The following is a 25,012-nucleotide window of genomic DNA, read 5'->3' on the forward strand; positions in this document are numbered from 1 at the left end:
TCCATCACACATTTCTCGCTGAGTAGTGTTAACTGGATTGACTGAGAACAGCTTTACTTATAAAGATTTCCAAATAGGTTTCCATTCCGAGGGAGGGTGAGGCTGCCCTGGAGCTGCTTCAGAGGGAGGACTGGAGGAGGCGGGCTGTGAGGGACAGCGGGAGCAGCAGCAGGAGCAGGGACGCCCTTGAGGCAGTGACCGCTGAGGGATTAAGCACAGGCAGTTAGGGCCTCAAAGCACCTTGGGCCGCCTGTGTGGGACCTGACGGAACACAAGCCTATGTACTAAATTCACTCCAGGCTGCCTCTTTCTACCCTAATTAGAGTTTTTCTTCCCCCTGGTTTCTTTACATATTCATTCCTTTCAAAATTATGCTGCATGTTTTATTTATGGAGTTGCCTCCATCTTCTTGAACAATTATTTTTAGCATGTATATTCATTATCCAGAAACACAGCCCATATTCTATCATTGTCTGCAGCCTTCCTGTTTAGACCCTCCTGGGACGCTTCCCCTTGATGATTTGTGAAATGAGGGCCTTTGCCTTGTATCACTGAGATCTAGGGCACCCTTCAGTCTACTCCAGGTTCTGGGGTGAAAGGCTCAGATGATTTCAGGGGAATGTAGTGGGGCACCCCTCTTCCTCCAGGAAAGAGAGTCTGGCACATGTGAACCAGCCTGCCCAGGGCTGTGGTCACTGCCCACCCAGCAGGTTGGGGCCTACCTGAGTCTGAGCACTGCTGAGCCAGTATCCCTTCCAGAGCCGCTACGTAGTCGGGGCCCAGCCAGTCTTGGTACGTGGTCTTCTCCCCAACAGGCACGGCCCGGATTGTGGCATCCTTGAAAAGCAGGTCTTGGCCGTGATAGTTGGAGGAGTCAAACATTTTGAAGCCATTCTTATTGTGGTCATCTCCAAACAGGTCCTGGGAGCACCACAAGCAGATCTGTGTTTCATCTGGACTCACCGTGGTCACCCAGGGCCTCTGACTACTAGTTGCTTTACATACAGTGAACCACAGAGCGAGGACTGTCAGGGTGCCCAGACACTGACTTGAAACCCTAAGGTGACAACTCATCAGTTTCTGTCATCCAAAGGGTCTTGGGATAAGATGTCACCATGGCCACCATAGTAAGGTGGTCACTCAGAAACACCACGCCCGATCAGTTCCCGGATACAGAACTGATGTCTGAACATTACAGGAAGAAGGCGCCCCGAAACCAGGGAGGATGTGCACGAGCTGACTAAGTGTTTGCTCAGCCTGCTCAGCGTTCCTCAACCTTTTGCACAATGCTTCCTCACTCCTCGCATGGTGTCCTTTCCCACAGCCAAAGTGACTTCATAGAGTGCCTTTTGTTCTGTCATCAGCACCAAGAATAGAACAAGTTTCCTAACCCACCCTCCCGTGGCCTAGAGACTGGCAGGAGCCTCTCCCTTCTCTGCTGAGCGTCCTGGAGCAGGTGTGCTGCAGCGAGAGCTCCGAAGGAGCCACTGAAAAGACCAGAGGTGCGTGGGAAATGATGACCCACCCACAGGGGAGGCGCCAGGGGAGCTGGGGGAGGCGCCCATCAGCTGAAGGAGCAGAGTGGCTATCAACCTTTTTTGTGCTCATGGAGTCTCTTGAGGACCTGACAAAAACCATTGACCTTCTCCCCAGAAAAACTCTTGTCCACACAGAGTTCTTTCCCACATCACTTCAGAGGGTTTAGGGACCCCCTGGGGAAGCCCTTGGACACAGAGGAAAGAGCTCCCGAGATTGAGGGACGCTGGGAAGATTTACCAGGCTGCAGAGGCAGCTGGCTCTGCTTCTGTGGTGCTTACGTGTGGAGGGAGGACAGTTTCAGCCCAAATCAGTGGGGGTGGGGGGAGGGTTGGGAGCCAGAGGCCCCACCATCAGACAGCGCGGGTTCAAATTCTAGATGCGTTTTGAAAATGTGGCTGAGCGGATTGCAGATGGATTGGACGTGAGCTGGGAGGGAGACAGAAGTCCAAGGCGAGCCCTGAGGAAATGGAGAGGCTGAAACCGCCTTCACTGAAGTGGGGAAGGCTGAGGGGAGAAGAGGAATTCAACTTTGGACTCGCTTGCGATGCCTACTCGAAATAAAGATGAAATGTCAAGCAGGTAGTTAAAGAATCAGGTTTGAGACTGAGCGGTGGGGTGGAAGTCAGGTCCGAAGACGTAGATTTAGCCGTAGTCTGTATATAGATGGTACTTAATGACCTGGGACTGGGCGAGACCAATTGGGATGTGGGTGCAGACAGAGATGAGGATTTAGGATTGACCCTGGGGCGCTCCGCAGTTAGTCTGAGGAAAAGGGGAGGAACTAACAAAGGAGACTGGGAGGAGTGGCCAAAAGTATATCGGAGGAGAGTCAGGCAGGTTTGGGGCCTGGGAGCCAAGGAGGAGAAAGCTCCCCAAGAGGAGGGGGTTGAACTTCAGGAGGAGGGGGTGCAGCCAATGCTGTTGAGAGGACGCAGACGAGAAACAGCCGCTGGGCTTAGCAACATGGGTTTCTGTGACCTTGCGGAGGGCAGTTTTGGAGCCCTTTGAGAGTCTGTCCAGAGTGGTCTCCAGTCTTAAAGAGACCAGGAAAGTAACTGATGACTGCAGAGTGCACACAGCCCTCGGAAGGAGTTTTGCTTGAAAAGGGATTAGGATTCTGGTCCTAAGAGGATGTGAGAGGGTTTGCTGGTTTTTCAAAGATAGTAGAAATACCAGCATGTTTGTGTGTTGCTGAGAATGGTCTAGCCGAGAAGGAGCAATCAGCAATGCGGGAGACAAAGCGGGTAGTTGTTGCAGAGATGTGCCTGGGTAAGTGAAAATCATTGTGTGTCCACCCAGGCGTCTTCAGTTCTCCTTTGTTCTGCTCCAGTTAGACTGAGGCATCCCGGGGGCTGGGGTCACCTCTGTTGCCCACCCCCACTCCTGTGAAGATGTAGTCCCAGCCCTGGCTCACCTGAGCCTTGTCCAGTAGTCCGTACACGGTGAAGATGTTGGTGTCCGGCCGGACCATGACGGCGTGGGACGGTATCTGTGCCAGACTGCAGGCTGCAAACTGGGACACCTCGCCCCGGGCCCCGTTGGGACACAGCAGCTCGTAATGCTCTGACCTGAGCTTAGCAGCCCAGGGCTCATTATTGTGGCCTGAGGAGCAGAGGGAGAGAGACGCATGAGTAGAGAGAGGCTACTATCTCCCAGGGTCCCCAGATCCTTGACTGAGAACGGTTGGTCAGTTCCCTGACCCTCTCCATTCCATAAACGCCCAGCTCTAGTTTCAGGGCAAGAAAACTCAGCTGGGCTAGAAATGTTGGCAGGAGCTACTGTCAGTAGGGAGTAGCTGCTCTGTCCTCATGATAATAATGCAGGGCAGGTGTGATCACCCCCATTTTACAGATGAAAAACTGTGGCTCTGAAACAGCCCCAGGCTAAGAACACCATCGGTGTGTTACAGATGTCGGACCTGAGGGTGGGATGTGTTCCTGACATTTTGTTGATCAACCTCCTTCCTTAATGCTTGGAGTTCTCAAACCAGAGGGGGTATAACATCACAAGGACCCATAAGAGGCAGTTTCAAGGGACTCTGCTTGCAAAGAAACTCATTCAGCAGCTTTAGGGTGGGGCCAAGTAATCTGCATTTTAACTCAGAAGAGGTGGTTGGCTCAAGCACCTCCTGAGAAACACTCCCTTGGGAATCATATTATTCCTGTGTCTTCATGCCTTCACTTAGTAGCCGCACACATTTGCAGAAGGGACTCAGGTGGACGCCGAGTGGAGATAAACATGAAGAAAAGATGAGCCCTCCTGGGAGACAGGTGTCTTGCTGCAGGTGGGTCCTTCGAGGGCCTTCCTGACCATACAGGCACAGGGCTGGGGCAGGCAGGGCTCACCGTCTCCTGCAGGAGCACGCAGCACCCTCCTCCTGGGGGATGACCGCCAGTGTTGTTCTTGGTTTGACTTTGGCAAGGGAGAGGGATGGTGTGGACAGAGAGGGTTCAGGGCCTGGAGCCTCCCCAGGTCTGCTGGAGCAACTGGTACACAGCCTTAGTGACCCAACTGACGTGGGATTGGGTTTTAAGACATGAACTGATGTTTTTTCCCTATACACCCCATCTCCCCTTTGGGCTATGGTTATGCTTTACTGTGCTGAGTTTCTAGGAAGAGATAAGTTAGGGCAGAGTGGGAAGGATTGAGCCTCCAGTGTGTGGGGTTTCAAAGCCTAAAGCCCCTGTGTAGGCAACATCTACAAGGAGCATAAACAGTAGGTGCTGGGGGGAAGTGGCCCCAGGCTTCCACATGGATGGATCTCATGAATGAGGGGGAATAGGACTGGAGGGAAGTGCTGCATGCCAAGGACCCCAGGTGTGGGCTCAGGGGTCCTTCCACAGAGCTCCTGAGCTCCTTGTCAGTGGCACCAGGAGGGTGACTTCATAGAAACATACATGTGATGTGAATGGGGTGTGCCCTGCATGGCGAAGGGGCTGCACGGTGACTTCCCTGCACAGGCCCTGACCTGCTCAGGACTGAAGACTGAGTGCTCATGAGAACTGAGGACCCTATGGAGAGGCCCCCACCACCCCCATACTCCACACCTATTACACAAGCACCTCCAGAAGCAGTCTTTGCAAACTGAGTTTCCATCATTTCGGTGGAATTGGGGTTTAGATCCCAGGCCAGTAAAGACTGTCATGTGTTCTGTGCATCTGGACATGTGGTCTGAAGTTTGTTTATACCAGGTGCCTGTTGGGACCCCTGAGTCTTCTAGACTCAGTCATTCCTGGCTGCTGCTTGGCCCCTAATCTCAGGAATGTCTGGTGCCTGGATCATGTTGGGGTGGGGAACGACCCTGAAATCTGCCCCAGCTCTGGCCCAGCCCCCCTCACATACCATCAGTGTTGTCAAAGACGGTGGTGTGCTTGACAAAGGCGACGTCCCCCGCGTTCTCAACCAGGCACCTGCCACGCAGGAATCCAAGGCAGGCGTCAGAGAAGGGTCCCGCCCCGCCCCCTTGCCTTGCCCCAGGCCCACCCCTCGGGTCCAGTGGGTTACCTGAAGGCTCCGCTGTCACCATAGTACCTCTCCTGGCTGTTGCCCACACACTTGTTGCGGCCCTGCTCATCCCCCACGCAGAGCTCACACAGCGAGGATGGGTAGTCCTTGGGGTTGTTCACGGGCACACAGCTGGCACTGAAGAACTCGCTCACCGCTGGGCAGAGGGAAGGGCTGTGTTGAGGGGCCCGTAGTAGGAAGGGTGGCCCAGGAGAAGATGGGTGGGTGGCTCCCCCACAGATCTGCCTTCCCCTGCCTGGCCCTGTGGCTCCAGGTCACCTGTGCGCCGCACTGCCCACCCAGCACAGAGTGGCATGTCTCCTGTGAGCACGCAGAGGTTGTCTGCACATGGGAACCCCATCACACCCTCTGGTGAGAGGATACCTAGCCCTAGTTATCCCTCAGGCACAGATTGCTCACTACCTCATAAGCTATTTAGTTCCAGACAAAGCAGCTGCCCAGCAATCTGAGAGGGGGAGCTGTCAATTCTAGCACCCTCTGTGTGATTGAAAGAAATGTTTTTTGTTCCTGAGCTGCTAGCTGGTACAGAGGTATGTGCCCAGTCAGCCCAAAGATCCTGCCAGCTCCCTCCTGCACCCCCTTCACCACGACTGTGCATGATTTAATACATGGGAGGCCCTGCTGTAGCACGTGGCGGGAGCTTGGCAAACTTGTCTTCAGCAATTACACAAACAGCTGACATTTTCCAATGAGGGCCCCAAATGCCCAGGGGCTGCTGGGGTGGAGGGGGGCAGCCACATGACTGGACAGTGATTCAGCCAGGCCCAGAGTCCAGGACGCTCACCCACTCCCAGTCCACTGCAGCCAGTTCCACTATGGGAGGGTAAGTGGGTAGGGGCACCAGGCACCCTCCACAGAATCACCACACAGACACTCTGACTTCTTGTTATGGCCAAGACTATTTTCCAGCCTTCCCAGAATGTCAAGCAGGAAGGGGAAATCTTTCCAGGGCTGCATTCTGTGGGGACCCACTGAAAGAGGACCCAAGCCTCACATGCAGAGTGGCCCCAGACCCAGACACCCCCAAAGAAGAGTTTGGGTGTTTGTGTCCCTGTGGAGTGAGGTACCTGTGAGGACGTCGCAGGCCTTGGGCCGGATGAAGCCCCTCTGCATGAGGGCGCCCACTGGGATATCCCAGCCTGAAGGGCTGCCGAAGCCCGAGTGGCAGGAACGCTTGCCCTGGAGCTCGTCCAGGGTGAAGGCGTAGGAGCTGTTCCGCCTCACCACAGCCACCACGTAGTAGGAGTTGCTCCTGTCCTCAGCTGTGGGGGCGGGTGATACGAGTGAGACCCTGTCAGGTAAGAGCCAGGAGCATACCCCCTTGGGGCCTGTCCCTCAAACCATTTCCCCCTGTTGCTCTCCACCACGGAGCTCTGGCCTTGGTGTCCAGGCCTTGGCTGCAGGGAGTCAGGGTGCTGCCCAGGTCTGAGGGCCAGGAGGGTATCCGGTGAGCCTGTCTGGCAGTGGGGCCCCTACTCGTCTCCCCCTGAGAAGCAGCCTGGCTCCACTTCTCAGAGTTCTGTCTTTCCCACTTTACAGTAGCACCCAAAGGGATTCTTTTCTGCCCTTACACCCAGATGGTATTTTTCTCACTTCCTGGGAGGAAGGTGAAGGCCCAGTTAAGGCTGCAGAAGCATTTTCCCTGAGCCCAGAGATTTTTCACATCCAAGTGAATGGGACCAAAGGTTCCTGGTCACCACTTAAGTGGACACTTAAGCAAAGGCCACTGGGAAGGTGTCATGAGCTGACAGGAGGGTGGTTCTAGGGCCACCTCCCATGAGTTGTATAGAAGGCTGGACGAGTCCCAGGAGGCCTCCAGGGCATGCTGCTCCAGCATTTGAGTGTGGCCTGGGGTGAAAGTGAAGGGCAACCCTTACATATTTTTAAATGTTTGTTTTTAAAAAAAGACAAATATGCAAGAGTATTTGGGCGGTAAAGCATAAAGTGCTGATTCTCTGACCCTTTATAGAAAGTTTGCCAATGTCTGCCCGACTTTCAACAACTGGGTGGCAACATGGGGCCTGGGGCAGGAGGGGGTTGCCTGAGACGGACAGCAGCCGGCCCATGGACGGAGGCGCTGAGGGGGAGCTGCCGAGCAGGGGCATGCTCATATAGAGGAAAATATCAACCACCTCCTGGCAGAGGCCAGGCGGCTGCACCTGCACTCACGGGCATAGAGCTCCCCCGCCGCTGGAACCAGGCCGTATGTTTTCCCAGAGGTATAAATGTCCTCGCCCCTCAGAGTCACCGCATCAATTTGGCCAGCCTGGAGGAGGACAGAAAGAGTACCCAGACTGGGACAGGTCCCACGATGCTCCGGGTGTTGGGAATTGATAGGGAAGTACCGGGGCTTCCTTTCCCTGGGCGCCCTGTCCTGTGCCATTCCTTATGAAGAGGCATGGGCAAGAGGGGTGCCTTGAAGACTGGGGGCTAAAACTGTTGGTGGGTATCTGTTTCATTCTTTCAATAATTGCTGAGGGTCTCCTGCTACCAGGCCCCATTCCGAGCAGGTCTGGGTCTCCTCGCAGGCCAGCCACAGAGGCCTGGGGCACTGTACCATAACCCCAGTACCTGGCCAAGGCTGGCACACAGCCGGGTGATGAGTGAGCCATGTCTTAAGGGAGGCAGTCTCTGGGCCTCTGCGACAAGGCTCCAGGGTTGAAGGACTCTCTTCCCTCAGACCCTCCTGGAGTCTTCTGGGTTATCAATGCCCCACCCCCACATGTCCATTCTGAAGCCTCTGGAAAGGTGGTCCCTTAGATCCTGTAAGTTCTGAGGGAAGAGTTGGGGGAGAGAGGGGGCACCTGTACCCCAGGAAGCCTCAGAGGCATGAAGGTATGATGGTGGATAACAGGCAATGGCGTTGCTATTTTCAGCCTGGCGGGTGCGGTAGCTGAGCTGGGCCAGTTGTCTTATGCTCCTTCTGCTCCTGCTCCGCACTCTGTGAGGACTCCCCGGGCTCCCCTGGGGGAAACAGCCTCCTCTGCCCTGTCCCCCAAAGTGGGCGACGGATCCCTGGGGTCCTTCCTCCTCCCCTTTCTATGAGGGTGTTGGAGGAGACCTTCTCCTCCACAGGCTGCCCCTGAATCCTCCAGACCAGGAGGACAGGGGAGGGTCAGCACCGCTACCCCCACCCCAAACCCACTGTGCCCCTCCAGGCTTGGTCCCACCTGGATCTGTTCCATGCAGTGCTGGGGGGAACTGGCTGACACGCACTGGATCTCCGGCCTGAGCCTCTGCCGGCTGAAGGCCACAGCCATGTCTCCACACTTCTGGATCTCGGGAGTGGACAGCACACACCAGCGCAGGTAGGAGGGCAGCCCTGTGTGGGTGTGAGCATGTGGTCACACACCCTGTGTGGGCCTGAGTATGGCTGGAGGGAGGATCAGTGCCTCCGTAGGAAGAACTTGAGTCAGAGCCAAGGGAAATCCTGGCCCTTACCCTCATTAGCTGTTCATATTTAACCACGTGAGCCTGTTTCCTCACACAGAAAGGGGGTCTAGGAGGTCTGAGGCAGATCGAGTCAAGTAGCTAACTCGGTGTCTGGCACACCATTTTCCTGGCGGCAGGTGGAGGGGATTTGGGGTTGGCGGTGGCCATTGGGTGTCAAGGAGAAATGCCACATGGAAGGAGAGTGACAGGCCTTGAGCACTTCAGATCGGAGGACGAGGACGCCCTTGGAAAAACAGGTCTTAATGTCCTGGATCCCACCGTCTGGAGCAGGCAGGGCTTTGGAGGTACAGCAGTCCATGTGATCCCCAAGAGTCTTCCTTCCCAAACCCCTGAGACAGGGAGATTTTGAAGAAACAAGTTCCCAGCGAGGCATACTTCCCTTGATGAGTGTCCTCCCTAAGTCACCTCTCGAGAAAGCCCCGTTCGCCACTCCTGGCCTCAGGCTGGGCTGGGGGAGGAGACAGGTGGACTTACGGTTGGGGTCACACAGGAGGCCCTTCATGGCGTGCAGGTACTCGCGACCCAGCCATGCCTCGTAGGTCTGCGTGGCGATGGGCACCAGCTCTGAGGTGGTGTCTTTGAACAGCAGGTTCTTCTGGCCATAGGCCTCAGAGCTGAACATCTGGAAACTGCTGCCCTCATGGCTGAACAGACGCTGTGTGTCAAGGGGTAGGGATGGAGCTGGTGAGGTGCTGAGGGGGCCCATCTTTCCTCTCAGTTCACTTCCACCACCTTTCTGTGCCCCCAAACTGGCACCCCCTCTGAGGAGCACCACCAGCCTTCCTATGCTCCCCCAAGCATCCTGCCTTGTCACACTCAGCTGTCTGGACACGGGACACGTGGCCCAGGTTGTCCTGAGAACAGACAAGGGGCTGGGCAGCGGTGGTACAGAGGGGAAAAATCAAGCGAAAGCTGGTGTACCCAGCAGTCAAACTTACTGCTTTGGTAAGCAGGGATTTCAGCAAAGCATGATTCATTCATTTAATTAAAGTTGCACTTTGACAGTTATTGGCTTTGTCATTTTGTTGATTTGCTCATATGTTCTGGTTTTGATTTTAGGAGCCACTTGAAGGGGCTCCTGAGTTGCCTGATCTCCTGTCTTGGGCCAGTCCTCTTTACCAGCCAGCACAGTTGGTCTCTCCTTCACACTGACCTGGCCTGAAGAGGGTCTCTGAGTCCTGCCCTTCTGACCTAGGCCACCAGGGCCCCAGCTCTAAGCCTGAACTACCGACCTGGAGCAAGACAAGAAGGTCCTGTATCACCCCTGGAAGCTATGTGGGTGCCTTCACTCACCTGGCCTTCATTGAGCAGCCGGAAGATGAGCCCCCCATCTGTATCAGCCCGGACCACCACTGCATGAGCAGGCACCCGGGCCAGATGGCACCGCCTCCATTCGGTGACGTCAGCTCGACTGCCATCCCGGCACAACAGCTCAAAGTCCTGTGACAGCAGCGTCTGGCCCCAGGAGGGCAGGGTGTTCCCTAGGAAGAGGGGGAGCTTGTGGTGAGCTAACTCCTGTTCTAGGAGGGCATGGAGAAGGCCCCAGGCAGGCCCAGGAGAGGAAGCCTGGGGAGAGGCTTCACAGGCCACAATCCCACCATGAAAATAAACCGTATGAGGAGGTGAGAACCAGAGCACCAGGAGGGGAGACCCAGAATGATACCAGAAGGTGAGGTGCAGAACCCTGAACTCAGACTGAAGAGGAGCTTGGTTGCTCTACTCTATAAGATCAGGTGTTCAATAGACTGGGCCTATTTACTTTTCTACCTCACTAATACCTATCCCAATAAAGTTGACTTGAGGTATCTGAAAATAACAGAACACAGGTAAACAGAATTGTTCACCAAAGACAGAAAGAGTAACAGAACAAGAGAAGTGTAGGATAGAGAAAGAAATGCACCAGAAATCTAGGATGAGTTCACTGCTGTCCCTGAGCATGACAGTTGGCAGGGGCCCCGGGGGTCGGCGGGGAAGGCGTGGTGGAAGCAAACCATGAGGAATCTACCCAGAACAGTGGCTGGAGAGAAAAGTGTGACTCCTCAAAGTGGATAGCTCAAACTTAATATTTTGGTATATTTCCTCCAAGTCTTTTTCCCTATTTCTGTTAGAACAGAGAATGAGATGAACTGCTTTTAACATAGTTAAGAACATACTTGATAGGCAATCTTGTATTCTAATTTTTTTCATTTATTGATTTAAAGTATTTTCCCATATTATTGGAAACTTTTCATAACATTCATTTATAATAGAAAACAAGATTTATTGGAAAGAGTGACTATCCATATCAATAGGAATATTAAGAGGACTGTTAAGAGTTGTAACTAAATCATGAGAGATAAAATAACCACAGATGGTGCTACATTTCTATGACTTTTAAATTTTAAAACGAGGGGGATAAATCTCTGCTAGGAATTAGGAGAGGAAAATAATTTGTGGGATCATGAAAATTCTGTTCACTCGAAAGCTATTTAAAAACCAAAACCAAAACTAAGAGAGTAATAGTTTGGAAAACTCCATAAAGGTCATTTTTAATGATTGCATGATAATTTAAGCACTCTCAACAATTACTCAGTGTCATTCTCTCCCCACTCCCCAACTTTTCTCTATTTTTAAGCTGCTGCAGAAACTTTGTATAGAATTCTGGGGGATCATTTGGTCTTCCCATGAGCCAAATGTAACATTTAGGTATTATGATCTGTCACTCCTATTTTCCACAGATTAGGGACAATTAAAGCCATATTACTTCATTACATCAGACATTTATGTCAATTCCACTCTTGTTCTTACCGTTTTTTTCACATAAATATACTCTTTTAAAAATTGCTTCCTTAGATTTTTTTAGATTACATCAAAAATTTAAAGGAGCTGATCTTAACCCAATACATTCCTATTCTTTCTCTACCTTCCCAAATCTTTGTGTGGCCATCTTGGGGCTCAGGTCTAGGTAGCCCATTTTCATAGGATCAACCTGCTTGGGAGACAGTCCTATATGCCTTCTCCTTTTAGATCACTTTTTTCTTTTTCTCAAACCTGGTTCTTCTTACTGCCTTCTGATTCAAAAGTCAAAGCTTAACAAAAAAGATGATGATTAAAAAAAAAAAAAAGACAACAGCAGACATTCTGGAACAGGTGAAACCAGAGAGATAAATAAAAGTTTGACTGGTGGCTGCTGGGGGTGGGGGAAAGACTTGACTATAAAAGGGTTTGAAAGAACTTTTGGGGTGAATGTTCTGTCACAACCACTATCTTGATTGTGGTTACACAACTATTGGGTTTTGGTAAAACTCTGACCTGAAGTTCAGAAAGACCAAACTTTATTGTATGTAAAGTATACCTCAATTGAAAAAAAAACAAATGATCCTTAGGCAAATTCAAATTAGAGGCCATCCTATAACTGGATTGATTCTTCAAAAATTCAGTGTCATAAAAAACACAGAAGATTGAGAAACTGTTTCAAGTTACAGGAAACCAAAGAGATCTAAAAACTAAATTCCATGTGAGATCATAGATTAGAAATCCTGGGCTGAAGTGGGACAATTAGTGAATCTGGACTATGGACTGTGGATTAGATAATAATATTGTCTCAGTGTTACCTTTCTGGAATTTGCTAACTGTACTGTGGTTTGTGGCTAGGTTGGCATCTCCTTATTCTTAGGAGATACCTATTAAAGCACAACAGGTGCATGATACCGACAAATGAACTCTCAAATGGTTAACAAGAAAAACTGATATAGAAAGAATGATAAATCCAACATGGCAAGTGCTAAAAGTTGGAATCTGGGTAAGGAATAAATGGGGGTTCTTTGAATTATTCCTGCAACTTTTCTAAAACTCAATTATTCCAAAAAAATTGAAATGATTCTGGTATAAGGGATCATCACATAACACCAACCCATCTTTAGTAAGTCCTAGTGCAGGGAAGAGAGATGGCTTCTTCAGACAACACAAGAGAAGTGCCAGGAAGGAATGCTAAGGAGAGCTGGTGCGGAGGTTTGCAAACTGTTTTTCAAAAGCAGCACCCAGTCTTCGGGTGGAAACAGAACCCAGTGCCAAAGACAAATCAGAGCAGGGCCAAGCTGCTCACAGGCCCGAGGCCCAGAGGAGCAGTTTGAACTCATGGGTACCTTTTTGCAGATGGGAGCTGTAAGGTTTGCAGAATGAGGGCCATCCGTGTCACCCAGACTGCGCAGCAACTACCAGAGCTCCAACTACAGGTCTCCCATCTGGGGTCCTGCCTGAGGCAGCTCCCGGCCCCATCAGGGAGATTTCTGGGGCCCAGACCCTGCTCCTGAGGGCCAGTGGCCCCACTCACCATCCGTGTTCTCCAGCACCGTGCTGTGCTTCACAAAGGCCACTTCCCCGGCCCCTTCCGCCAGGCACCTGCAGGCAAACATCAGTGAGCTGGATAGGTAAAGCATCCCTCCCGCCCCTTGACCCCTGTCATCCTCCACCTCTGGGGGTCTGGCTTGGACACGGGAGTGTTGTGTTGGGCATGGGTTTCGTTGTCACGCAGCCTAGGGTTCTGGCTCCCTAGTTTGTGGGTTGTGTGGCTTTGCCAAGTTGTGGAGCTTTCCTCGCCTCTAAACCTATAAAGTGGGGATGAGAAAGGGGCTCCCGATAGGGAGAGATCCCTTATAGGTCCTGTTCAGCCTTGCTTGGGCCTGACAGGAGCTGGTGCTCATGTGGCAGCAGCCTGAATACATGGTGTTTTCAAGATGACTGCCTTGCTTTAGGGGATTGGGCTGGATTCAGGCCCCCAAGATCCTGGGGAGGAAGGAAGCAGGTCTTTTATGTATCCTCTATGTGTCGCCACCCAGTGAGGGAGGTAGGTCAGCACCTACTGGGCAGAGGGGCTGCCTGGGTCCCCAAAGTCAGGAAATAAGCAGGGGCTAGATTGGGAATGACACGGGGTAAGGAGGGGTGGGTGAGGGTCTTTGGTGCGGAGGCCCAAGGATGTGTTCTCTGTGCCAAGGACTGCATTGACTCAGATCACGGCCTGCAGCACAGGCCCTAGCAGGTCCCCTTCAGGTGGAAACACTGAGGTCAAGGTAGAGGAGGTCCTTGGGGGGCTTCCATTCCCACGTCCCGGTGTATGGTTCCTTATTTGTGGACAGACAGACAGACATGCACCACAAGCTATTAGAGACTCCTTTTAGGATCCTTTTGTGAGGTTATAGAAAGTGCCAGCTTAAGCCAGACAGACATGTCAGCCCTGAGGGTCAAATTCCAGGGTCCCTGCATGATGCCCGCACTGTCTTTCCTGCTGGTCTGAGACACCAGGATGGGAGTGGCAAAGGCTGTTTTTCCATTTCCTTTTCTCTGAGTCCTCACCTCTAAATATACCAAACATTGATTTTATGAGCAAACGCAGTCTGGCATATTCCAGTTTGATGTTTTTAAACTAACCAGGACACACAAACTATATAAAGGGTGCTTTGATGAGATGCAGCCTGTGTTGCCCGCCCCCCTCATCCCTGCCACCCCCCACGATAAGGTGTTTTTCCTCAGCTCGGTGGCTCAAGGCCTTTCCCCTGACTCAGCACCCACCCCACCTCTCTCACCGGAAGGCGCCGCTGTAGTCATAGTATCTCTCCAGGGGGCTCTTGTCACACACCCCCTCCCCAGCGCCATTGCCCCGGCAGAGGCGACAGAGGGACTCTGAGTAATTGGTCTCTCCTGCTCCAGGGACACAGCTGCCCCCAAAATAGTTGCTGACAGCTGCAGGAAGGAAGGAGGGAGGGTGGTCAGTTAGCCCACCACACAGCAGGGCACAGCATTGGGTCTCTACCCTATCCCCAAGTGGGCGCTGAGGTACCTCTGCCTGAAGCCAGAAGGGCTGGGCTCCCCTCGGACAGTGGTGGACCCTCCAGGGTTTAGTCTAAGTGGCACCAGGGAATGGGATCTGAGTGGTGATTCCGAAACTGGGGCCAGAAAGGTAGCAATGGGCAGGGGAGTGATTGCTATTATTTAAAAATGGCTAGGGGAATGGAACATTCGCCCCCAAATGGCCACAAAGGACAGCTGTGAAAGGGACACTATTTTCATAACAGGTTTCATTCCAAAATGCACTACATGTCATCAGTGACAGTGGGGAGAGAAAGAAATGATTACTTAATGAGTATAATCTGACAGACAACACTTCTCAAAACACGGACAGGAGGGAGGGAACAAGAGAAGGAGGCATTGTTGGTGAAGGGGCCTGATCTGCCAGAACCCCCTTTTTTTAACTTGTTCTTGGGGCAAAGTTTAGGTTTCTATTGAAACTGTGCACCCTGAAGTGCAATTTGGTCTCAATAAATGCTTGAGCCGCTCTCCCTTTGGCTCTTTATTTTTAGGTTTGCAAGCAGGTGTGCGTGTGAGCGCCCCACAGCAAGGGCCCCCGCAGAGGTATGGGTGGAGCCTTAACGACAGGTTCCCTGCCATAAGCACACACCCCGTGCCATGCCCTGCGTGAATTAGCTCAGTCCTCACTCCACAGTGAGGTGAAACAGTTCCCATTTCACAGTTTAAGTAATGTTCCACGAGGTAGAGAAATTTATCTGAGGGCAGGTCATGCAGAGCCAGAGGTTAACCCGCATCTCTGTGGCTGTAAAGCTGGGCCTTGAAAAGTGCTCTCCAGCCGCTCCCCCAAGCCGCCACAGGCTCCAGAGGCACTGATCGCCCAGTGAGCAAACCAGAAGGAGCACATTCATGGAAAGGGACTTTGGGGACACCCTAAACTCTTCTCAGGAGATGTGGTTGTCACGCATCAGGCCATCTCGTCAGGGTATGGTGCCTGATGTGGGGAGACGGACACCGCTGGGTGGCCAGCAGTGAGCCAGAAGAGAAGCCCAAAGTATGAGACACAGGCCTTCTGCCAGGCACCCCCAGGCTCCACCTCACTCCCCTTATGTGTTTTATTCTCAGCAGTGACCCTTGGGGTCACTCCCACCTTCTTCCCACGGGAGCACCTTCCTTCTGCAGAGCTATGAATGAACCCATGGGGAGCAGCAGGGCTCTGACTAGCCATTTGTGAGCTTCTTGGGTGCATGTCAGCAGCTTGTTTGGGTCCTGAAAAAACTGAGTTTCTGATCCAGAAAGCTGAGGACGTCTCTCTGGAAGTAGCGACCCACAGCAGGTGTGCACCAGTGAGAGTTGCTTGGGGACCTACTGCCTCGCAACTATGGGTTGGGCCCTGCCCTTGACTGGATCTGGGGACACTGTGATGAGCGAGGGGGAGAGCCCTGGAAGGGCCAGTCATCCAGAATCTTAAACGGTGGCACGCCAGGCTGGCCAGCATGAAAGGAGGGAGTGAAAACACCAACCAGGCATCCAGGAAGGCCCTTGAAGGTGGTGGGCCTGTGTGGCTCCTCCAGGAGGTAGCAGTGCAGGTGAGCCTGGCGGGGAGGAGGCCGTCCCTTGAGGAGACAAGGAGTGAGGAGTGGGGAGGCCCAGAGCCTGCAGGTGAGGCCCTGCGGGCCCGAAGCCCTCACCTTGGAGCACGTTGCAGCCCATCACGGAGAGGCGGCCGCTCTCCACCAGGTAGCCCACGGGCACGTTCCAGCCCACCGTCCTGTTGATGCCGGTGTGGCAGGACTTCACGCCTCTCAGGGTGTTGATGGTTACATTGGAGCTCCTCCTGACCACAGCTACGGCGTAATAGGAGGTGCCCACCTCTAGAAGGAGGGAAGCGGAGAGCAGTGAGGGCAGCAAGGGAGAAGCCAGGAGAGAGGCTGGGACTGTGCCTGGGAGGCTGTGGGTCAGGGTGCATGTGCAGTATTCTAGCTGCTGACAGGGCGAGAGGGCACTTGCACACATCTTGTATCAAGACTCCGCCTTTCTCCAGCCTCAAGTGCTGGATATTTTCTTGAGTTATGAATTCATTAGCTAACGTCCCCCTTTCTTTGCAAGCCAGCGGGCACTTAGCTGGGAGCACATCTGTGCACGCCAGCAGGGCTCTGTTGGGCTGAACGCAGGAGTAGCCTGTGGGTCTTCTGTTTCCCAAAAGTCTGGACCTTCAGAGAACTTAGAGGGTTTGAGGAAGGGTGACAGTGGTTTCCCTGTGCTGAGGGCAGAGGAGTGGGGAGAGAGAGGAGGAGAGAACAATGTGTTCCTGTATCACTCAAGGTCCAGAATGGGGTGCATGTAGGTGGGCAGGGCTCTGCAGCTTGGCAACATGTGCCAAATATGGCCCCAGCAGTGCCATTAAGACAAGGATGACTCCTGTAGGAGGACTGAGGACCAGAGACATCCCTTCTCTCTGTCTGAGACACACACACACACACACACACACACACACAGATTGCTGGTGCCCATGAACAGAATGAAGCTGAGTTCTAGAAAACAAAACAGTGTTATTCTCTGCACACCTGAGTCTGGCCCTGGCCATCTAAGCAGTCTCACCTGGACCCACCCTCAGACTCAGCCACTGTACCCTTGCCTTCTAGTTCCTGGAACACACCAAAGTTCTTTCCTCTGGGGCCCTTATGAGTGCTCAACCTAAAAGGCCCTCCTGTCTATTCTGTTTCAACAGGTCTGCCCACACCCTTTAGTTCTCCAGCATGGCCTTTACTTTCTTCACTGGGAACTGCACTTTTGCTTGTATGCGTTGCTCTCTGACGCCTGCTCTTGAAGGGCAGGCTTGGCTCCGTGCTCAGGGCTGGATGTAGCAGGCTGGCCTGGTGTGGAGAGGCTTGGTGGTCGCAGGGTGGGGCTGTATCCTGTGTCATCTGGCGGTCATTGATTTGACAGCAGCCAAGTGAGACCCTGCGCTTGGTGCCAGGGATGGGGTTGGGGGGGTGAATGTAAAAAGACAAGAGCAGGTACCCTTCCAGGGACTCACTGTGGTAGACAAAGGAAATGAGACAGAAGGATCAGACCTTGGTGGGGTGAGCTGGTGCTCTGGGTATAGGCAGTGAGGGTCTCTGCGGGGGGCAGGGGACTTGGAGGGGGCCCTGAGCTGGACTGTGACAGCAGGTAGGCACTAGACAAGTAGAGGTAGGTAGGCTGAGCTAGTGGCCTGTCAGGTGAGGGGCAGGGACCGGGGCAAAGGAACTCACATTTCCCAGCACATACCGCGTGTCAGGTCTGCACACACTGGCTCATCCATTGTGACTGGGCAGGTATGTGACCACAATTTACAGTCCCGAAAGTGAAGTCTGTCCAAGGTCACAGAAGACCACAGGAAGGGGCAGAGCTGGGATCCATTCTTGGTCTATTGAGCTCTGCAGCAACTAGTCACCCCCTCTTGCTGAGCCCCATGCCCCTCCATGTTGCTTTTGACAGGGCTGCTAAAGTATGTGGGTAGCTGGCCTCCTGCACCCCAGCAACTAGCCCAGAACTGGGCATGGGGCAGTGCTTTGGTAAGACTTGTGGGTGAAAGTTGCTGGGCTCCCTACAAGGAAAAACAGACCCAAGCTATGGTTTCTGGTATCCCCACCCTTGAGAGTTCAAGAAAGACAGGGGGATCTGTGGGCACCTGGCTGGCTGGTACTCGAGGACTGCTATGTGGACCAGGCTAGTGCCCAGCTCCAAGGCTGCAGGGCTCCAAGCAAGGACACACCGCTGCGGGGCTTCCCCTCCTCCCCCACTCCCCCTCCCACTAGACTCACATACCTTGATCGTATACTTCTCCCACCACAGGCTTCAGGCCGTGTTCCTTCCCTGCCTCATAGATGGCTCCTCCATCCAGAGTGATGGCATCTGCTTCCCCCACCTGCTGGGAACATGTATGTCAGCCCAGGCCGGTCCGAGCCCACTCAGGGAGCCCTCAGGGCCACCCGCCAGTCTGCCCAGCTCCCTTGGAAAGCCCCCACACCAGTCCTCTCCTCGTGTGGGGAGTCCTGTCTTGTCCTCCCCCCACGGCCTAAGTTTCAGATTTCTTAGGTCGAGGACTTGCCTTGATTTTCTAACTCTATTATTTAAAAAAATATTAATTTTATGGGATTCATAATTTATGTAAATAGTAAAAAAAATTAGTATAAACTGGTATGTAGTGGAAAGTGGTCATCTTCAATTTTCTGTTTCTCAGTCCGCTGCCTCCCCTGATAACCTGTTTCTCGGGTTTCCTCTTTAAGATACAGATTGAATCCCATAAATGGCCTCCTATTTTTTCCTTTTTATTTTAAAACACAAATGTCTGTGTGCTCCCTGAGTCTATAGAATTGGTTTCTGCCTTCATAGTGGAGCCTGACCCGAGCTCCTGGCCCCATCTAAGTCTATAAATGGATTAGGTCTTGGGGTGAGCTGAAGAGAAACCCAGATTCCCTTGAGCTTGATCCTACCACTAAAGCTCTGTGTGAATATAGTCAGTGCCAGGTTAGCAGACCCGCCTCCTTCCCCACTCACTCACGTAGGACCTCTGGCCCCTCTTCCTCCTTCCAGAGAAACCACACAAACCCCATTCTGGAAAACTCCATGGCAGAATTAGTAATCACTGGGCTGCTGAAGGATGACCGCTCTCTGGGCACCCTTGGTTGGGGGGCCGGGCAGTGTCCCTACTCTTGCAGGGGCCTTGTGGAAGGCCTCTCAGACACCTTTCCCACTACTACCCATCGGAGCCGGGCCCCCTTCTTGAGGCCTCCCAGCGCCTGGCCCTGGCGCAGGCAGGAAACAAGCTGGCCCTTGTTGCTGGGGAAACTCAAGAGATCCTGTTGCCGTCCAGGCAGTGGGGGGGGGGGGGGGGACGGGACACACTGGCGCCCTCCCCAGTGAATGAGGCTGTTGTGTGCTCCCTCCTGACTCAGAGCCCTCTGGTCTGAGTTGGTGGTGGCCAAGGAGGGCAGAACGGAAGGGAGAGGACTCACCGTGATGAGCTGGACACAGTGGTCAGCTGAAGTGCTCTGAATGCAGAGGAGGGAGGGCTGGATCCCAGCTTCCTGGAAGGCCTTGCTCATGTCGTTGCATTTCTGCTGCTCTGGATCTGAGGTGGTACACCACCGCACCTCCATCCCACTGAGCACTGGGGGCAGGGGACAGTGAGGCCAGCTCCCCTGGCACCCCCAGCCCACAGCCCCCACCATGGAGGAGGGTTCTGGCAGTTGCGTGACCACCAGTCTTGTGCCAGACTTGCTCTTCATCAGAGGGCACCCAGGCAAAAAGAGGTGTCACAGACTGGAAGTGGAGTGGGCTCAGGGGCAAAGCCAGGGAGGCCATGCATATCTTGGTGCTCAGGGCAGATGGGTGCCCAGAGACCTTTACAGAGGGAGGGAGGGCCTCCCAGGGTAGCAGCTCAGCTGAGCCACCCCTCCTCCCTGGCCTGGGGCACAGCCTGTGTTGTAAAAGGAGCACTAGCTGGGGTCCTGGCTGCCTCTATGACTTGCTAAGTTCCTGCCCTTCTTCCAGCCTCTGCAAAGAGTGGGTGCTGGAGTGGGTCCTCTCACTCGAGGAAGTCCCTGGGTCTTCCTAGGGAACCAGGACAGGAGACTGGCACGTGGTTGTGGATGTGCTGCCCTTGGGGAGCTTTGCACTTCTTGGGGCAGCTGTGATTACGCCCTGTGCAAACACACCTTCAGTGGCCACAGTGCCAGGCCCCTGCCTCGGGGAGGCTGAGGAGTCAGCGGTTGGTTCAAGTCTCTGCTATTCCAGTTGATGACTTCAGATAACTTTTTTGCGCTCTGTCTGAGCTCTTTTTGTCATTTGAGAAAGCAAATGAGCGCACACACTTTCTGTACGGCAACTATTTTTTTTTGAAAAGCACTTGTAGCACTGAATGACCTTTTCTCCACGTGACTTCAAACTACCAAGGCTCCCCCGCGCCCCTCAATCTCTTCCTCAGCTGTTCTACTGAAGAATTTGGCCTTCCCCGTGTGGTAATTAAACCGGTATAGAGAGCCAGGGCACACAGGGCCCCAGGGGACGTGTGCGCACCTCCCTGCTCCTGGTGAGGACCCTGTGGGGTCCCGTGATTGCGCAGGTCAGAGTCCCCGAGAGCTCCCAAGCTGGAGGCCCAACGCCGGAGAATTCCCTGAGACGGCCGCCCGAAGACCTGGGCTCCGCCCACTCACCCCAGGGGGCCTGTATTTTGGGGTAAACTTGTGGTTTTGGGTCTTCTCATCCGCCCTCAGTACACGCCCCATCAGGTAACTCTTCCAGGGAACCCGCCGCTTCCCATCCCATCCCGAGGGCCGAGGCTGCGGTTCCTCCAGTTTCCCTTCCGCCCCCTCCAGGTGCCTGAGACCCGCTCCCCGAGGTCTTGCCCCGCGTGGCGCACTCTTTGGGGAGCCCGGGGGCGGCGTCCCGGGGCTGTCTGCGCGGCGTCCCCGGCGCCCCCTCCCGCCGCCAGCGCCTCGGGCTCCCGGGGCCTCCTGCACGCGCGCCCGGCGAGGTGGAGCGGCTCTGCCCCCCCAGCCCTGCTGGGGCTTCCACGCCTCTCGAGAACATTCGCCGCCCGAGCCTCCTCCCCACAAGCCAAAGTTCTCCCCTCCGCGCTCTGCCTGCGCGTCTCCCGGGCCTGCGAGAAGCGCCGCGTTTTCAAGGCCCCGCGCAGCGTCGCCTCCGCTGAGAAGCCCCCGGACGCCCCGTCGGCGGATCCGGGCTGCCTCCCGCCCCGTCCTCACCGCGCCTCGCGCCTTCCGGCCTCTCCGGTTCCCGGGAGGCGGGGTGCAGGGCACCCTTGCCAGCCCCCGGGGCCCTCCCCCGAGTCGCCGAAGCGCTCCAGGACCCCCTGCCCGGCGCCCGCTCCCCGCGGTCGGGCGGGGCCTCACCGGTGCGCAGGGCCAGGAGGAGCCACAGCGTCCCGCTCAGGCCCCTCATGGCGGGTCTCGGGCTGGCTGGGGCCGGGTCGGGTCTCGGCTGGGGCGGAGCGGGTCAGCCGCAGCCGGGGCTCGCTCCCTCTTTCCCCCCTGAGCTCGCCCGCGGCTACTTAAGCCGGCCAGGGCGTGCCTCGGCGGCGTCCACACCCCCAGCGGCGTCCACACCCCCCAGCCGGGGCACCTGAAAGTCCAGGCCGGCCTTGGCCTGCTCTCTTGCGCCCCCTACTGGAGCCGCGGCCGGCCGGGGAGGAGGCTGGAGGGTGCGGGTGGAAACAGCGCGGGGCTCCCAGGATCCGGGGGGCGCCTATGTCTGGGCCCGCACCCCAAACGGTCCTCGAGTCAGGTGTCTGCTCTCTGGGAGCTGATGCCCTCAGCTCGCAGGCATCCCAGGACTCTCCCTGCCACATCCCTGCCTCCACTTGCCTCAGAGAGACCCCAAGTATCATGCGTAACTGGAGAGGAAAAGATTTGGAAGAAGAGGTCGGAACTCCCGAGGAAGCGGGAAGGAAGCTTGAAGGCCACCGAATGTGTTCACCAGACTGTCTTCCAGGGCACGTGGCACGAAGGACCTGAGGGCACAGGATGAACCCAGGTACATGTGGTCCTGGCCAGGCGGGAGCTGGTAGCGAGGGTCGCACTGTCCTGCTGGCTTCCTCGCCTTGGGCCTGGAGGGGGATCCAGAATGGCCCATGAGCCCAGGTTCCAGGTTCCAGGCAAAATCTGGCTCATTTCCTCATGTGTTGGAAGATGGGAAGAAGACCAGGTGGGGGCAGGAGGTGGAGGCAGAAATGGATGAGAAGAGAGATGAGAGGAGAAAGAAAATAAGGATAGTTCAAGGAAGTAGGTTGTCTGTTTTTCTGTGGCTTGCAAAGTGTGGTTCCCAGTGTGACAGTGACAGGAACACCTTGGAACTTGTCAGAAATAGATTCTCAGGCTTGCCTCTGATCCACTGCATCAAAAACTTTGGGGGAAGGGCCAGTAATCTGCTTTTGATTCTGGTGGACAGTAGAGTTTGAGAACTACTGTTCTAGCTAGGCCAGAGCTATGGTTCTCCACGTGTTGGGGACCTAGTGAAGGGACTGCAGAGATTGTTCTCAGCCATTCACCTTCACTTATGTCCTCACCTTTGATCATCACCGCTGCAGGAGTACACAGGAATGAGGTCCTCTCTACTTTGGGGAGAGGACAATGCAATAAGAACATAAGCTCCCTAGGGAAGGAAGTTGTTGTCTGTCATACCCTGAGATGATCCGTGGCGGTTACATAGACTGGCTCTCAGGAGACATGAGCTCTGGTCGGTTGTTACCACTGACTTGCTGTGTGCCCTTGGGCAAGCTCATTCTCCTCTCTGGGCTTCAGTTTCCCATATGTAAAGGCAGGCCATGTTGACGCTGATGTGTTTTCTTCTTCCCCCAGTATCTGTCCACTCTGGAGAATCTGAGGGGGCATGCATGGTGGAAGCTATTTCTCCCTCCCCAGCAGGATCCATCAGGAAGAGGGGGCATCCATCTCTTTTTGTATTCACACAGAGATGCCACACAGACTGGGAGGTGGCCTTGCTGGAGGGGCTATGGCCTATCCTAAGAGAATGGAATTGTCCTTAGCAAGCCTCTCCCTCCTTATGAGGGTGAAAAAAGGGTAATTCTGCCACACTGCGCTGCAAATAGAAGGTGTTAGCAGGGTTTGTGTGCATTAACTAAGTTGTTTATCTATCTCCTTACCCACCCACCCACCCTCCCACTTACCCACCTACCCACCTACCTATGATTTTATTACTTTAATACATAGATAAATTTATGCCACCAGGGCAGATACTGTGGATGGTTCCTGTTTCAATGAGGGGGCGGTGATGGAAGGATTTGTTTGGTCTTATAATAGTGAGCCAACCCGTGACTGTGGCTTTCAGTGAGAATCAGATGGAATTTAGCATCCTTAATCTTTTCTGGTTCTAAACGGAAAGATGCCTTTGAACAGCTAGTGCTTTCTGAATTAAATGGTAGAGATTTTCAAGAAGACCAGCCCTTTGGACTTAGGAATCCTCAAGAGTTGATTGTCCGTCACAAAACGTACTTGTGCGATGCCATGTGAGTCTCTCAGGACCACACTCATTGGGGAAGGAGTAGCCCTTCTTGGCCAGTTCGTAGATCCGCTCTTTCAGGTGGTTAGATGTCCATTCAGCCAGGTGTGGGTGCTGTGGTGATTCGCTCAGGCCTTTCCTGGGAGCATGCACCCCACCCAGGATGGGAAGGACAGGCAGAGAAAAAAGGCCCAAGTTGTTCCTTTAGCAAAATTTCAGGTGACACTGATGAGGAGCCAGACAGTTACAGTCTGAGAGCTTGGTGAGGAGTCATTCCTCAGCTATGACTCATCGGTGACTTTGCTGCTTCCAGGGCTTCAGGGGGTTTTACATCAGGCCCATTTGCCTGACCTGAGCAAGGCCAGAGCTTTGATACCTGCGTGTACTAGGGAGACTCTTCCTCAACTTGAACCTGGATCCTGCCATTTCTGGGGTACAGACATAACTGGGTGTACCAGAGGAAGGGGTGGGATGCAATGAGGGAGAATGAGCCAGCAATTTGACCCTGGGACAGCCTTAAAGAGAATCAGAAGTTGTAAGGATAACTTGGTCCTCATCTGGACTCATATTGAGATTAGAAGAGTATTAAAAAAAAAAAAAAGGGCCTCCTCGGTGACGCAGCGGTTGAGTGGCCACCGGAGGAGGGTCCCGCATGGCGCGCAGACCTCTCCTGCCGCCTGCTGCTCCCCTCAGCAGTGTGCTTCGGCCCTTCTGCCTGCTCTGCTCCCCGCTCTGGCTCTGGTGAATTCTCTCACCCTCCCACGCTTCTGACTGTACCCAGTGCTTGTATAAAGAAATAAATAAATCTTAAAAAAAAAAAAAGAGTATATAAAAATGGAAGAACTGGTTTTACTAACTCTTCTGCAAGATGTTGGGGCCTAAGCAACACTGCTTTGGGACCCCCCAACCCTATAAAATACAGAGTTCTTTTCCACTCTGCCAGAGACCTGCAAGGTTCCAGGTGCCCACCAGCATGGAGCTTGCTTGTCAGGAAGCTGAGAATAGTGGCAGATGCAGAGGGTGGAACACACTAAAAATCCCGGGGGGACTCAGAAGGAAGAGGGGGGCCTTTGACAGGGGACAGAGAACCGAGATTGGCAGACGGGGGCTAATGGGAACCTTGGGAAAATTCGTATTTTTTTTCATTTGAACAAATCATAATTCGTTTTTTTTCTATTTTTATGGAATATAATGCCTTTGACTAAAAACAAATCCAAACAAATTTCATTCAGAGGGACACTTACAAGGGTACACAGAGAAAATAAGGGATGGTGAACATTTGCAGTAACAAATGTAATATCAAAGGACATTGCACTCCTGTTTTTGATATCATTTCACCATATATTGGCTCACACCTGAATTGGTATGTGAGTTCAATGGCAGACACTGTGAGTAAAGTACTCTGTAAAAGTATGTTCCCTATGGGCCTCCCTGGTGGTGCAAGGGGGTAAGACACAACCTATGAAGCTGTCCGCAGCCTCTGCATCACGAGTTCAATCCCTGGCCAGGGAGATACTCACATGGCGCAGCTGACCTCTCCTGTCTCAACTGCTGCTCCCCTCAGCAGTGTATTTCAGCCAGTCTGCCTGTTCTGTTCCCCACTCTGGTGAATCCTCTCATTACCACCCCCCACCTCTGGCCTGTACCCTAGCTCTTGTATGCATAAATAAATAAATCTTTAAAAAAA

The 25,012-nt window shown here is 53.7% G+C and overlaps 1 protein-coding gene across 1 annotated transcript; it reads right to left on the minus strand.

Moving 5' to 3' along the window:
* Nucleotides 1–21,249, minus strand: MELTF (melanotransferrin; the record flags this gene model as incomplete). Its single annotated transcript, XM_084231299.1, has 16 exons — nt 1–201; nt 723–921; nt 2,954–3,141; nt 4,882–4,949; nt 5,044–5,200; nt 6,132–6,326; nt 7,234–7,330; nt 8,235–8,386; nt 8,992–9,172; nt 9,811–9,998; nt 12,830–12,897; nt 14,079–14,235; nt 15,990–16,172; nt 18,112–18,211; nt 19,302–19,456; nt 21,201–21,249. The coding sequence occupies 16 exons, from the start codon at nt 21,247–21,249 to the stop codon at nt 119–121; spliced, it is 2,220 nt and encodes a 739-aa protein (XP_084087425.1). The 3' UTR covers nt 1–118.
* Nucleotides 21,250–25,012: the final 3,763 nt, after the last annotated feature.

This window comes from Talpa europaea (assembly GCF_964194135.1).
Source record: "Talpa europaea genome assembly, chromosome: 4".
NCBI lineage: Eukaryota > Metazoa > Chordata > Mammalia > Eulipotyphla > Talpidae > Talpa > Talpa europaea.